The sequence below is a fragment of the Lepisma saccharinum genome, chromosome 6, assembly GCF_977018435.1.
Source record: "Lepisma saccharinum chromosome 6, izLepSacc3.1, whole genome shotgun sequence".
Classification (NCBI taxonomy): Eukaryota; Metazoa; Arthropoda; class Insecta; order Zygentoma; family Lepismatidae; genus Lepisma; species Lepisma saccharinum.
Window position 1 is genome coordinate 80,970,502 of NC_139234.1, and position 15,498 is coordinate 80,985,999.

The 15,498-nt window shown below is 36.5% G+C and overlaps 1 protein-coding gene across 1 annotated transcript in view; it reads left to right on the forward strand.

The window, feature by feature from the left end:
• Positions 1-14,689, forward strand: part of LOC145989128 (uncharacterized) — a 34,087-nt gene extending 19,398 nt beyond the window's left edge. The window contains exons 4-7 of the mRNA XM_083124420.1: positions 1,796-1,996; positions 7,299-7,499; positions 12,941-13,141; positions 14,564-14,689. Of these exons, the coding sequence (XP_082980546.1) occupies positions 1,796-1,996; positions 7,299-7,499; positions 12,941-13,141; positions 14,564-14,689 (729 nt within the window). The remainder of the gene's footprint in view (positions 1-1,795; positions 1,997-7,298; positions 7,500-12,940; positions 13,142-14,563) is intronic.
• The last annotated feature ends 809 nt before the right edge of the window (positions 14,690-15,498 follow it).

Below are 15,498 nucleotides of genomic sequence, written 5' to 3' on the forward strand. Positions count from 1 at the left end.
GTTGACCTTCAGCACTGCAAGCCATTTCATTATTTAGACACCAGGTGCGTGCATTGCAAGTGTTTGGAAGTAAGAAGTTGCAATGCAGTTACAAGTAGGCATTACTTTTGAAATAGTGGTAACTGTCTCTTTATAAGCAACTCTGACAGAGTAACTTTTTCTGATAAATGTTATGAAATAAGGAAGTACTTGTACACTTACTTTTGTTTGCATTTTCCAATGAAATGAATTGTTTATCTGCATCTTTTACCACATATTAAATCAAAAAATCTTCTGAGAGAATGGTTACACATTACACTTTCAGGTGTTTGGACATGACAGCAAATCCTGAAGCTTCCACTGTATTTAGTACAATTTAGCACTGAAAGAAACTGATTACTTTTTCGAGTTTCTGGTGTGTAATAGGTGACTTGACTCTTCCTAAAGCCACCCAAATGCCTGGCAACTAGACTCACTCTCATTATACTCCTCTGTGGGACTTACGTTACACCGTATATGTGTTTGTGATTGTCCATACATCAACTCCATTGTATCACCATTCATTCTCGTCTTCATGATCAGCCAAAAGTGGCAGAAAAGTGATGTATTCCTTGGAATTCATGTGGCAAAGAGGCATGTCTCCACTCTTTCAGTATACCTTTTCTGTTTTTTCAATACGTCTTAACTCTACCTGCATGCTTCCTGAATTTTTTTATATCTTGTTTGATATCTGAAGTGGACAAGTCTGAGAGCAAAGTGATGTAGAGAGCTACTTTTTTCATCATCTAGAGCACAAAGTCTAAGTGCTTAGATGAAATGTTCATCAGCAAAAAGTTACTTGTTTGTGTGATATCTACCAACATGCAGCCATTGTTGAAGTTGTTTTTCAACATCCTGAATATAATTCAATAGTTTGGAAGAAGACAAAAGTAATTTTATCTTTAAACAATCCAATACTATAATTGACTTAAAGCAATTGTTTTATTGGCATGTGTGCCTTGGGTTGGTTTGCTGTTCCTGATTTATAAATATATATTTTTCTCGACATTTTCCTTAAAACGTTGTTTGCAGTGAACTAAACATAAGAAAACCATAATTTGTATTTGAAAGGAAATGTGATTTTTCCCAACCTCGCATGAGCTGAAGGGACTGTAGACTGCATTACACTGCTCTGTAAGAGTTACCTCATGTAATGGTGCTTTAATGACCATCTGTTGTGGGAAGGAGATGACTATTCTCAACTCTCACTTACTAGGTTCCTTGTTTTAGATATCACTTAATTTTAAACAGAAAGTATCATAAAGTTTACTCTATGTTATTTGGCAATATATTGTTAGTTTTGGATGTCTCAGTGGGAGCGTTATTCAATTTTTATGTTGGTGGAAGGTGATTGATTACCTGTTATGAATATTAAGAGTGGGAACCCTTGCTCTTCACGGATATGTTAATTAATGACTTGTTAGATTTTACATGGAAATGTAAGTGAAAAATGCAGTTTATCATTATGTTAATTGATAAACTACTGTTAATTCTTTGATGACTCAAGATGATTACCTATTTTTAAATACCAAGTTCAGCTGATTTCTTGTATAAACGTCAAAGAGGACTCCTTTTTCATATTTGTCTTAATGTTGTACATATGTACTAATGGATAATTGCTTAAATATCATATGTCAAGTGATATGATCCTATTTTTAGAAATTTTGTTTGTTTTATCCTTATTTTCGTGATTGTACTTAAGAGGTAGAGAAATTGCATTAAATTTTAGATAAACTGTTACATTCTTATTCATCCTGTAATATTTCTTTCTATACAGGAAATAAATGTAATATATGGCAAGCATCTCCTGCAGCTTAGCATTACTGAATATGAACGTATCATCAGAGAATACACTCACCTGGATTACTTGATTGAAATACACAAAGTAACTTATATCAACCTCAAAAGGAAGTTTCAGAAAGCAATGTGTGATACATCTGAGGGTGATGCAGATGATTATGTTAGCAAACTGGAAAAGGTAAGACAAAGCACTCACTTCAAGGTTTTTAATAATATTTGTTTTCACTTTGTGTGAACATCAATAATGTTGTACAGCAAGTACAAGTGGTTAGCCTTCCCCTACCATTGCACCACATCCAACCACATAACCAAAACCCTTCCCTTCTAAGACATTAAAGTAGCACACAAACCCAATGCCAAAATAGCTAACAAACTAAACATACAAAAATGGTAGTACTTCCTCTCCCTCTTTGATAACCCAGGTGTATTTGATGCAGAGTGCGAGTGCAAAGCACATTACATCATCAGCAGATCCATGAGCTCCATCAATGAAAGAATCCAACAACACCTATCTGGTGCAAAATAGCTCAACCCACTACTGGTCTTCCTAAGCACATCAAATACAATAGCCATAAAATCCAAAAGGTGCATGTCAAGCACACAGCCCACACACTCGTAGACACCAAAATCAGTGAAACACATGCCATAATGCACTTCCCACATGAGCTAAACATCAATAGCACACAAGCACACCACAGTTGGATTCCTCTACTACAACAGTTAACACCAGCCAATAGCAGATGACATGGACACAGTCGGATGGTTGACAACAGTGCACGTAGAGGCAGCCAGGAAACTATGAAAAATAGAAGCATGCGAAGCAGCAGTGCAACAAGTTTCAATGAGGATGGTGACAGTGGCCACTGAAATTAATAGAACAACAAATAAAACAGTTTCGCGGAATAAGTGAGTACTATTTTCTTGGCATTTATCTACTACCGTGTGTTACATTTTCACATTATAAATCAATAGTGTTGAAGTTCAACTGCCCCCTCTTCACAAGTATTTCATTGTTTTTGTGTTAACCACTTGCCTTATGACTTTTTTTTCCAAATTTATATCAAAATTCTACACTTTTTTTATTTTATATTTTACTACTACTTTACATGCAAAATTACATTAACAATGATTTTTGGTACAACAATCAAAAATAATCAAAATATTCTACTCCAAATAGGCATTCCTTTATTAACCCGAGTATACTCGGAGCTGTTAAATGTGATATAAATTGTGATATTTACTAACAATAATGCAACGAACAAAATGGTATGTTGTTTATGTTATAAATGATATAATATTGATTTCAAAAGACAAAAGAAGTAATTATTATTTTCACAAACCACTCACATAATTACTAGCCCGAGTTAACTCGGAGCAACAATTTTCTTTTTCATTTGAAAATGTTCGTTTTACCAACGTTTAGGTGTTCTGCTACCTGTAGCATTTCACTTCAGACACTAGGTGCTGTGTGGTATACACAGAAACAGGGCACTACACACAAAGCCACATTACAGTCAGGACAGTAGAAGCGGGATTCCCTTCTGATTTTTTTGCCCCGGGCATCACGTACTCTTGAACACATATAACACTGCTTCGTAGGATTTGATTTCTTCGGAGTGGGTGGCAAATACTCGAGGAAATGACGACCTGAAAGTCGTAGTGGACTTGGATGTATGCTTGGTCGTCCAAATCTTGGTGACAGTGATGGTGTGTGGTTCTGCTTGATCAGGTCATTCACAAGTTCCAGACGGAATTCCAGGTGTGTTTTTGTTCCACCACATTTTGTGTACAAAACAAACGAGTTCCATATGGCCAGATCAAGAAGGTGTAGGAAAATCTTCTTATAGTATTTTTTTTCCACGCTTTCTGGGTGTTGCATAATCAGCAAGATGCTGATCTACCCTATCCACCCCACCCATAGTGTCATTATAGTTAATAACAACCCGAGGTCTATATTTTGCTTCTCCCCGCCTCTCTACTTTCACCATATCAACTGTGTGTACACTCGACAATAGACCAACATATTTTTTGTCGTTCCACTTCATAACTGTTACTTTACCCCTCCTGAAACCTATGATTCCTCCCTTTTCAACTCGTGTATCTTTCAGTTCCTTTGGTAAGTCTTTTCTGTTTGTATTTAGTGTACCATAAACGTCTGTCTTGTTTGATATAAGAATATCTGCCAGCTGTGGTGAATTGTAATAATTGTCCATTGTTACGCTGAATCCCTGGTTTAGAAGAGGATGTAAGAGAGACATAACAACACGGGAAGACACCGGTAAATCTTTGTATTCTTCCATGAAGTGTGTATCTTTCCCAGTGTAAACAATTATATCCCAAACATAGCCACTTTTAGATTCACAAAGCATATACGACTTTATCCCAAACCTCGCTCTTTTTAGTGGTATGTACTGAATCCAACCCAACCTTCCCTTGACCATAAGAAGACTTTCGTCAATAGATAGTTCTCTTTCTGGTGTAACAAGTGTTCGAAATTTCTGCCACAGATATTCAATAACGGGCCATATTTTATTTAGCTTTGGATTTGGATGGGTTGCTGCATCATAGGTTTGATTGTTTGAAAAATGAAGGTAGCTTTTGATCTCAAGGAAACGACGGTGGCTCATTGTTTGTGAAAAAAAAATGGAGTTAGCAAGAATGGATTTTTTGTCCAATAAAACTGTAGGTCGGGTTTCTTTACAATGCTTTGTAGTATTGTAAGAGCAAGGAAAATTCGCATTTGGTTCACACTTACTTGATTCCAAGTTGCATTCCCTTCTTGCACTGCAAATGTGTTCGTTTCATTCACTATTAGAGTCACAATATCATTATCAATGTACTGTTCGAAAAATTGTATCAAGCCCTTACTTTCGTCTACATCATACTTGGCACGTGGTTGAGCAGAAAAAGGAAAGTGTGGTGGAGCTGATGCTGGAGATTCAGGATCAAGTTCTTGCCACACTCGTACAGACGTCAAACTAACATCAGAATGCGAACTTTCGATTGAAATATCATCACAGTCAGTTAGCGTTGTTTCACTCCACTAGCACTTACACTACACTCTGATGCACTTATGTCTGTGCTTATATCACTCATTTTGCTGCCAAAAGGACGAGAAAGTTCCAACCGAATCAACGCTTCCGAACAATGCGTTCTTGCAAGCAACCAAATGTCACGCAATGCAGAAAAGCTGTTGTCTTTCTTCACTTCTTGGCGCCTCAAGGCAGGCACAAAAATTAGTGCACACTCGAGACATCTGTTGGCCAGACTTGCAACTAACTCCACCTACCCAATTCATCATGAAAGTTCCGCCCGACTTAGTATGGCCGGTAAGAAAATTACATTCAAACTCCTCAGGTTTCCGAGATAACTCGGGATAATATTTTGCCGGAAGAGTGCCACATCCGAGATAATTCGGGTTAGTAAGGCTAGTGGTTAATGGCATCATGGTATGGTAGTCTTCTGTCATCCATAGTACTTCTTTATTTCAACATGATTGAATTGTAGTAACATAGCTTTCTACCATAAATAACACCTCTGAATTTTGTTGACATAACTTAAGGTGTAATATGATTGACATTATAGTATTATACTTTTTTTCCATACATGTCACTTGATTATTTTCATGACAATGAACTGCCATCAGTGACACTGCTTTGTTTTATCACTAATGACATTGTTCTATGTTGACCTTCAGCACTGCAAGCCATTTCATTATTTAGACACCAGGTGCGTGCATTGCAAGTGTTTGGAAGTAAGAAGTTGCAATGCAGTTACAAGTAGGCATTACTTTTGAAATAGTGGTAACTGTCTCTTTATAAGCAACTCTGACAGAGTAACTTTTTCTGATAAATGTTATGAAATAAGGAAGTACTTGTACACTTACTTTTGTTTGCATTTTCCAATGAAATGAATTGTTTATCTGCATCTTTTACCACATATTAAATCAAAAAATCTTCTGAGAGAATGGTTACACATTACACTTTCAGGTGTTTGGACATGACAGCAAATCCTGAAGCTTCCACTGTATTTAGTACAATTTAGCACTGAAAGAAACTGATTACTTTTTCGAGTTTCTGGTGTGTAATAGGTGACTTGACTCTTCCTAAAGCCACCCAAATGCCTGGCAACTAGACTCACTCTCATTATACTCCTCTGTGGGACTTACGTTGCACCGTATACGTGTTTGTGATTGTCCATACATCAACTCCATTGTATCACCATTCATTCTCGTCTTCATGATCAGCCAAAAGTGGCAGAAAAGTGATGTATTCCTTGGAATTCATGTGGCAAAGAGGCTTGTCTCCACTCTTTCAGTATACCTTTTCTGTTTTTTCAATACGTCTTAACTCTACCTGCATGCTTCCTGAATTTTTTTATATCTTGTTTGATATCTGAAGTGGACAAGTCTGAGAGCAAAGTGATGTAGAGAGCTACTTTTTTCATCATCTAGAGCACAAAGTCTAAGTGCTTAGATGAAATGTTCATCAGCAAAAAGTTACTTGTTTGTGTGATATCTACCAACATGCAGCCATTGTTGAAGTTGTTTTTCAACATCCTGAATATAATTCAATAGTTTGGAAGAAGACAAAAGTAATTTTATCTTTAAACAATCCAATACTATAATTGACTTAAAGCAATTGTTTTATTGGCATGTGTGCCTTGGGTTGGTTTGCTGTTCCTGATTTATAAATATATATTTTTCTCGACATTTTCCTTAAAACGTTGTTTGCAGTGAACTAAACATAAGAAAACCATAATTTGTATTTGAAAGGAAATGTGATTTTTCCCAACCTCGCATGAGCTGAAGGGACTGTAGACTGCATTACACTGCTCTGTAAGAGTTACCTCATGTAATGGTGCTTTAATGACCATCTGTTGTGGGAAGGAGATGACTATTCTCAACTCTCACTTACTAGGTTCCTTGTTTTAGATATCACTTAATTTTAAACAGAAAGTATCATAAAGTTTACTCTATGTTATTTGGCAATATATTGTTAGTTTTGGATGTCTCAGTGGGAGCGTTATTCAATTTTTATGTTGGTGGAAGGTGATTGATTACCTGTTATGAATATTAAGAGTGGGAACCCTTGCTCTTCACGGATATGTTAATTAATGACTTGTTAGATTTTACATGGAAATGTAAGTGAAAAATGCAGTTTATCATTATGTTAATTGATAAACTACTGTTAATTCTTTGATGACTCAAGATGATTACCTATTTTTAAATACCAAGTTCAGCTGATTTCTTGTATCAACATCAAAGAGGACTCCTTTTTCATATTTGTCTTAATGTTGTACATATGTACTAATGGATAATTGCTTAAATATCATATGTCAAGTGATATGATCCTATTTTTAGAAATTTTGTTTGTTTTATCCTTATTTTCGTGATTGTACTTAAGAGGTAGAGAAATTGCATTAAATTTTAGATAAACTGTTACATTCTTATTCATCCTGTAATATTTCTTTCTATACAGGAAATAAATGTAATATATGGCAAGCATCTCCTGCAGCTTAGCATTACTGAATATGAACGTATCATCAGAGAATACACTCACCTGGATTACTTGATTGAAATACACAAAGTAACTTATATCAACCTCAAAAGGAAGTTTCAGAAAGCAATGTGTGATACATCTGAGGGTGATGCAGATGATTATGTTAGCAAACTGGAAAAGGTAAGACAAAGCACTCACTTCAAGGTTTTTAATAATATTTGTTTTCACTTTGTGTGAACATCAATAATGTTGTACAGCAAGTACAAGTGGTTAGCCTTCCCCTACCATTGCACCACATCCAACCACATAACCAAAACCCTTCCCTTCTAAGACATTAAAGTAGCACACAAACCCAATGCCAAAATAGCTAACAAACTAAACATACAAAAATGGTAGTACTTCCTCTCCCTCTTTGATAACCCAGGTGTATTTGATGCAGAGTGCGAGTGCAAAGCACATTACATCATCAGCAGATCCATGAGCTCCATCAATGAAAGAATCCAACAACACCTATCTGGTGCAAAATAGCTCAACCCACTACTGGTCTTCCTAAGCACATCAAATACAATAGCCATAAAATCCAAAAGGTGCATGTCAAGCACACAGCCCACACACTCGTAGACACCAAAATCAGTGAAACACATGCCATAATGCACTTCCCACATGAGCTAAACATCAATAGCACACAAGCACACCACAGTTGGATTCCTCTACTACAACAGTTAACACCAGCCAATAGCAGATGACATGGACACAGTCGAATGGTTGACAACAGTGCACGTAGAGGCAGCCAGGAAACTATGAAAAATAGAAGCATGCGAAGCAGCAGTGCAACAAGTTTCAATGAGGATGGTGACAGTGGCCACTGAAATTAATAGAACAACAAATAAAACAGTTTCGCGGAATAAGTGAGTACTATTTTCTTGGCATTTATCTACTACCGTGTGTTTCATTTTCACATTATAAATCAATAGTGTTGAAGTTCAACTGCCCCCTCTTCACAGAGTATTTCATTGTTTTTGTGTTAACCACTTGCCTTACGACTTTTTTTTCCAAATTTATATCAAAATTCTACACTTTTTTTATTTTATATTTTACTACTACTTTACATGCAAAATTACATTAACAATGATTTTTGGTACAACAATCAAAAATAATCAAAATATTCTACTCCAAATAGGCATTCCTTTATTAACCCGAGTATACTCGGAGCTGTTAAATGTGATATAAATTGTGATATTTACTAACAATAATGCAACGAACAAAATGGTATGTTGTTTATGTTATAAATGATATAATATTGATTTCAAAAGACAAAAGAAGTAATTATTATTTTCACAAACCACTCACATAATTACTAGCCCGAGTTAACTCGGAGCAACAATTTTCTTTTTCATTTGAAAATGTTCGTTTTACCAACGTTTAGGTGTTCTGCTACCTGTAGCATTTCACTTCAGACACTAGGTGCTGTGTGGTATACACAGAAACAGGGCACTACACACAAAGCCACATTACAGTCAGGACAGTAGAAGCGGGATTCCCTTCTGATTTTTTTGCCCCGGGCATCACGTACTCTTGAACACATATAACACTGCTTCGTAGGATTTGATTTCTTCGGAGTGGGTGGCAAATACTCGAGGAAATGACGACCTGAAAGTCGTAGTGGACTTGGATGTATGCTTGGTCGTCCAAATCTTGGTGACAGTGATGGTGTGTGGTTCTGCTTGATCAGGTCATTCACAAGTTCCAGACGGAATTCCAGGTGTGTTTTTGTTCCACCACATTTTGTGTACAAAACAAACGAGTTCCATATGGCCAGATCAAGAAGGTGTAGGAAAATCTTCTTATAGTATTTTTTTCCACGCTTTCTGGGTGTTGCATAATCAGCAAGATGCTGATCTACCCTATCCACCCCACCCATAGTGTCATTATAGTTAATAACAACCCGAGGTCTATATTTTGCTTCTCCCCGCCTCTCTACTTTCACCATATCAACTGTGTGTACACTCGACAATAGACCAACATATTTTTTGTCGTTCCACTTCATAACTGTTACTTTACCCCTCCTGAAACCTATGATTCCTCCCTTTTCAACTCGTGTATCTTTCAGTTCCTTTGGTAAGTCTTTTCTGTTTGTATTTAGTGTACCATAAACGTCTGTCTTGTTTGATATAAGAATATCTGCCAGCTGTGGTGAATTGTAATAATTGTCCATTGTTACGCTGAATCCCTGGTTTAGAAGAGGATGTAAGAGAGACATAACAACACGGGAAGACACCGGTAAATCTTTGTATTCTTCCATGAAGTGTGTATCTTTCCCAGTGTAAACAATTATATCCCAAACATAGCCACTTTTAGATTCACAAAGCATATACGACTTTATCCCAAACCTCGCTCTTTTTAGTGGTATGTACTGAATCCAACCCAACCTTCCCTTGACCATAAGAAGACTTTCGTCAATAGATAGTTCTCTTTCTGGTGTAACAAGTGTTCGAAATTTCTGCCACAGATATTCAATAACGGGCCATATTTTATTTAGCTTTGGATTTGGATGGGTTGCTGCATCATAGGTTTGATTGTTTGAAAAATGAAGGTAGCTTTTGATCTCAAGGAAACGACGGTGGCTCATTGTTTGTGAAAAAAAAATGGAGTTAGCAAGAATGGATTTTTTGTCCAATAAAACTGTAGGTCGGGTTTCTTTACAATGCTTTGTAGTATTGTAAGAGCAAGGAAAATTCGCATTTGGTTCACACTTACTTGATTCCAAGTTGCATTCCCTTCTTGCACTGCAAATGTGTTCGTTTCATTCACTATTAGAGTCACAATATCATTATCAATGTACTGTTCGAAAAATTGTATCAAGCCCTTACTTTCGTCTACATCATACTTGGCACGTGGTTGAGCAGAAAAAGGAAAGTGTGGTGGAGCTGATGCTGGAGATTCAGGATCAAGTTCTATCCACACTCGTACAGACGTCAAACTAACATCAGAATGCGAACTTTCGATTGAAATATCATCACAGTCAGTTAGCGTTGTTTCACTCCACTAGCACTTACACTACACTCTGATGCACTTATGTCTGTGCTTATATCACTCATTTTGCTGCCAAAAGGACGAGAAAGTTCCAACCGAATCAACCCTTCCGAACAATGCGTTCTTGCAAGCAACCAAATGTCATGCAATGCAGAAAAGCTGTTGTCTTTCTTCACTTCTTGGCGCCTCAAGGAAGGCACAAAAATTAGTGCACACTCGAGACATCTGTTGGCCAGACTTGCAACTAACTCCACCTACCCAATTCATCATGAAAGTTCCGCCCGACTTAGTATGGCCGGTAAGAAAATTACATTCAAACTCCTCAGGTTTCCGAGATAACTCGGGATAATATTTTGCCGGAAGAGTGCCACATCCGAGATAATTCGGGTTAGTAAGGCTAGTGGTTAATGGCATCATGGTATGGTAGTCTTCTGTCATCCATAGTACTTCTTTATTTCAACATGATTGAATTGTAGTAACATAGCTTTCTACCATAAATAACACCTCTGAATTTTGTTGACATAACTTAAGGTGTAATATGATTGACATTATAGTATTATACTTTTTTTCCATACATGTCACTTGATTATTTTCATGACAATGAACTGCCATCAGTGACACTGCTTTGTTTTATCACTAATGACATTGTTCTATGTTGATCTTCAGCACTGCAAGCCATTTCATTATTTAGACACCAGGTGCGTGCATTGCAAGTGTTTGGAAGTAAGAAGTTGCAATGCAGTTACAAGTAGGCATTACTTTTGAAATAGTGGTAACTGTCTCTTTATAAGCAACTCTGACAGAGTAACTTTTTCTGATAAATGTTATGAAATAAGGAAGTACTTGTACACTTACTTTTGTTTGCATTTTCTAATGAAATGAATTGTTTATCTGCTTCTTTTACCACATATTAAATCAAAAAATCTTCTGAGAGAATGGTTACACATTACACTTTCAGGTGTTTGGACATGACAGCAAATCCTGAAGCTTCCACTGTATTTAGTACAATTTAGCACTGAAAGAAACTGATTACTTTTTCGAGTTTCTGGTGTGTAATAGGTGACTTGACTCTTCCTAAAGCCACCCAAATGCCTGGCAACTAGACTCACTCTCATTATACTCCTCTGTGGGACTTACGTTGCACCGTATATGTGTTTGTGATTGTCCATACATCAACTCCATTGTATCACCATTCATTCTCGTCTTCATGATCAGCCAAAAGTGGCAGAAAAGCGATGTATTCCTAGGAATACATGTGGCAAAGAGGCTTGTTTCCACTCTTTCAGTATACCTTTTCTGTTTTTTCAATACGTCTTAACTCTACCTGCATGCTTCCTGATTTTTTTTATATCTTGTTTGATATCTGAAGTGGACAAGTCTGAGAGCAAAGTGATGTAGAGAGCTACTTTTTTCATCATCTAGAGCACAAAGTCTAAGTGCTTAGATGAAATGTTCATCAGCAAAAAGTTACTTGTTTGTATGATATCTACCAACATGCAGCCATTGTTGAAGTTGTTTTACAACATCCTGAATATAATTCAATAGTTTGGAAGAAGACAATAGTAATTTTATCTTTAAACAATCCAATACTATAATTGACTTAAAGCAATTGTTTTATTGGCATGTGTGCCTTGGGTTGGTTTGCTGTTCCTGATTTATAAATATATATTTTTCTCGACATTTTCCTTAAAACGTTGTTTGCAGTGAACTAAACATAACAAAACCATAATTTGTATTTGAAAGGAAATGCAATTTTTCTCAATCTAGCATGAGCTGAAGGTTGGCCATCCCTGATTTATAAATATATATTTTTGCAACATTTTCATTAAAACATTGTTTACAGTGAACTAAACATAAGAAAACCATAATTTGTATTTGAAAGGAAATGTGATTTTTCCCAACCTCGCATGAGCTGAAGGGACTGTAGACTGCATTACACTGCTCTGTAAGAGTTACCTCATGTAATGGTGCTTTAATGACCATCTGTTGTGGGAAGGAGATGACTATTCTCAACTCTCACTTACTAGGTTCCTTGTTTTAGATATCACTTAATTTTAAACAGAAAGTATCATAAAGTTTACTCTATGTTATTTGGCAATATATTGTTAGTTTTGGATGTCTCAGTGGGAGCGTTATTCAATTTTTATGTTGGTGGAAGGTGATTGATTACCTGTTATGAATATTAAGAGTGGGAACCCTTGCTCTTCACGGTTATGTTAATTAATGAATTGTTAGATTTTACATGGAAATGTAAGTGAAAAATGCAGTTTATCATTATGTTAATTGATAAACTACTGTTAATTCTTTGATGACTCAAGATGATTACCTATTTTTAAATACCAAGTTCAGCTGATTTCTTGTATCAATGTCAAAGAGGACTCCTTTTTCATATTTGTCTTAATGTTGTACATATGTACTAATGGATAATTGCTTAAATATCATATGTCAAGTGATATGATCCTATTTTTAGAAATTTTGTTTGTTTTATCCTTATTTTCGTGATTGTACTTAAGAGGTAGAGAAATTGCATTAAATTTTAGATAAACTGTTACATTCTTATTCATCCTGTAATATTTCTTTCTATACAGGAAATAAATGTAATATATGGCAAGCATCTCCTGCAGCTTAGCATTACTGAATATGAACGTATCATCAGAGAATACACTCACCTGGATTACTTGATTGAAATACACAAAGTAACTTATATCAACCTCAAAAGGAAGTTTCAGAAAGCAATGTGTGATACATCTGAGGGTGATGCAGATGATTATGTTAGCAAACTGGAAAAGGTAAGACAAAGCACTCACTTCAAGGTTTTTAATAATATTTGTTTTCACTTTGTGTGAACATCAATAATGTTGTACAGCAAGTACAAGTGGTTAGCCTTCCCCTACCATTGCACCACATCCAACCACATAACCAAAACCCTTCCCTTCTAAGACATTAAAGTAGCACACAAACCCAATGCCAAAATAGCTAACAAACTAAACATACAAAAATGGTAGTACTTCCTCTCCCTCTTTGATAACCCAGGTGTATTTGATGCAGAGTGCGAGTGCAAAGCACATTACATCATCAGCAGATCCATGAGCTCCATCAATGAAAGAATCCAACAACACCTATCTGGTGCAAAATAGCTCAACCCACTACTGGTCTTCCTAAGCACATCAAATACAATAGCCATAAAATCCAAAAGGTGCATGTCAAGCACACAGCCCACACACTCGTAGACACCAAAATCAGTGAAACACATGCCATAATGCACTTCCCACATGAGCTAAACATCAATAGCACACAAGCACACCACAGTTGGATTCCTCTACTACAACAGTTAACACCAGCCAATAGCAGATGACATGGACACAGTCGGATGGTTGACAACAGTGCACGTAGAGGCAGCCAGGAAACTATGAAAAATAGAAGCATGCGAAGCAGCAGTGCAACAAGTTTCAATGAGGATGGTGACAGTGGCCACTGAAATTAATAGAACAACAAATAAAACAGTTTCGCGGAATAAGTGAGTACTATTTTCTTGGCATTTATCTACTACCGTGTGTTTCATTTTCACATTATAAATCAATAGTGTTGAAGTTCAACTGCCCCCTCTTCACAGAGTATTTCATTGTTTTTGTGTTAACCACTTGCCTTACGACTTTTTTTTCCAAATTTATATCAAAATTCTACACTTTTTTTATTTTATATTTTACTACTACTTTACATGCAAAATTACATTAACAATGATTTTTGGTACAACAATCAAAAATAATCAAAATATTCTACTCCAAATAGGCATTCCTTTATTAACCCGAGTATACTCGGAGCTGTTAAATGTGATATAAATTGTGATATTTACTAACAATAATGCAACGAACAAAATGGTATGTTGTTTATGTTATAAATGATATAATATTGATTTCAAAAGACAAAAGAAGTAATTATTATTTTCACAAACCACTCACATAATTACTAGCCCGAGTTAACTCGGAGCAACAATTTTCTTTTTCATTTGAAAATGTTCGTTTTACCAACGTTTAGGTGTTCTGCTACCTGTAGCATTTCACTTCAGACACTAGGTGCTGTGTGGTATACACAGAAACAGGGCACTACACACAAAGCCACATTACAGTCAGGACAGTAGAAGCGGGATTCCCTTCTGATTTTTTTGCCCCGGGCATCACGTACTCTTGAACACATATAACACTGCTTCGTAGGATTTGATTTCTTCGGAGTGGGTGGCAAATACTCGAGGAAATGACGACCTGAAAGTCGTAGTGGACTTGGATGTATGCTTGGTCGTCCAAATCTTGGTGACAGTGATGGTGTGTGGTTCTGCTTGATCAGGTCATTCACAAGTTCCAGACGGAATTCCAGGTGTGTTTTTGTTCCACCACATTTTGTGTACAAAACAAACGAGTTCCATATGTCCAGATGAAGAAGGTGTAGGAAAATCTTCTTATAGTATTTTTTTCCACGCTTTCTGGGTGTTGCATAATCAGCAAGATGCTGATCTACCCTATCCACCCCACCCATAGTGTCATTATAGTTAATAACAACCCGAGGTCTATATTTTGCTTCTCCCCGCCTCTCTACTTTCACCATATCAACTGTGTGTACACTCGACAATAGACCAACATATTTTTTGTCGTTCCACTTCATAACTGTTACTTTACCCCTCCTGAAACCTATGATTCCTCCCTTTTCAACTCGTGTATCTTTCAGTTCCTTTGGTAAGTCTTTTCTGTTTGTATTTAGTGTACCATAAACGTCTGTCTTGTTTGATATAAGAATATCTGCCAGCTGTGGTGAATTGTAATAATTGTCCATTGTTACGCTGAATCCCTGGTTTAGAAGAGGATGTAAGAGAGACATAACAACACGGGAAGACACCGGTAAATCTTTGTATTCTTCCATGAAGTGTGTATCTTTCCCAGTGTAAACAATTATATCCCAAACATAGCCACTTTTAGATTCACAAAGCATATACGACTTTATCCCAAACCTCGCTCTTTTTAGTGGTATGTACTGAATCCAACCCAACCTTCCCTTGACCATAAGAAGACTTTCGTCAATAGATAGTTCTCTTTCTGGTGTAACAAGTGTTCGAAATTTCTGCCACAGATATTCAATAACGGGCCATATTTTATTT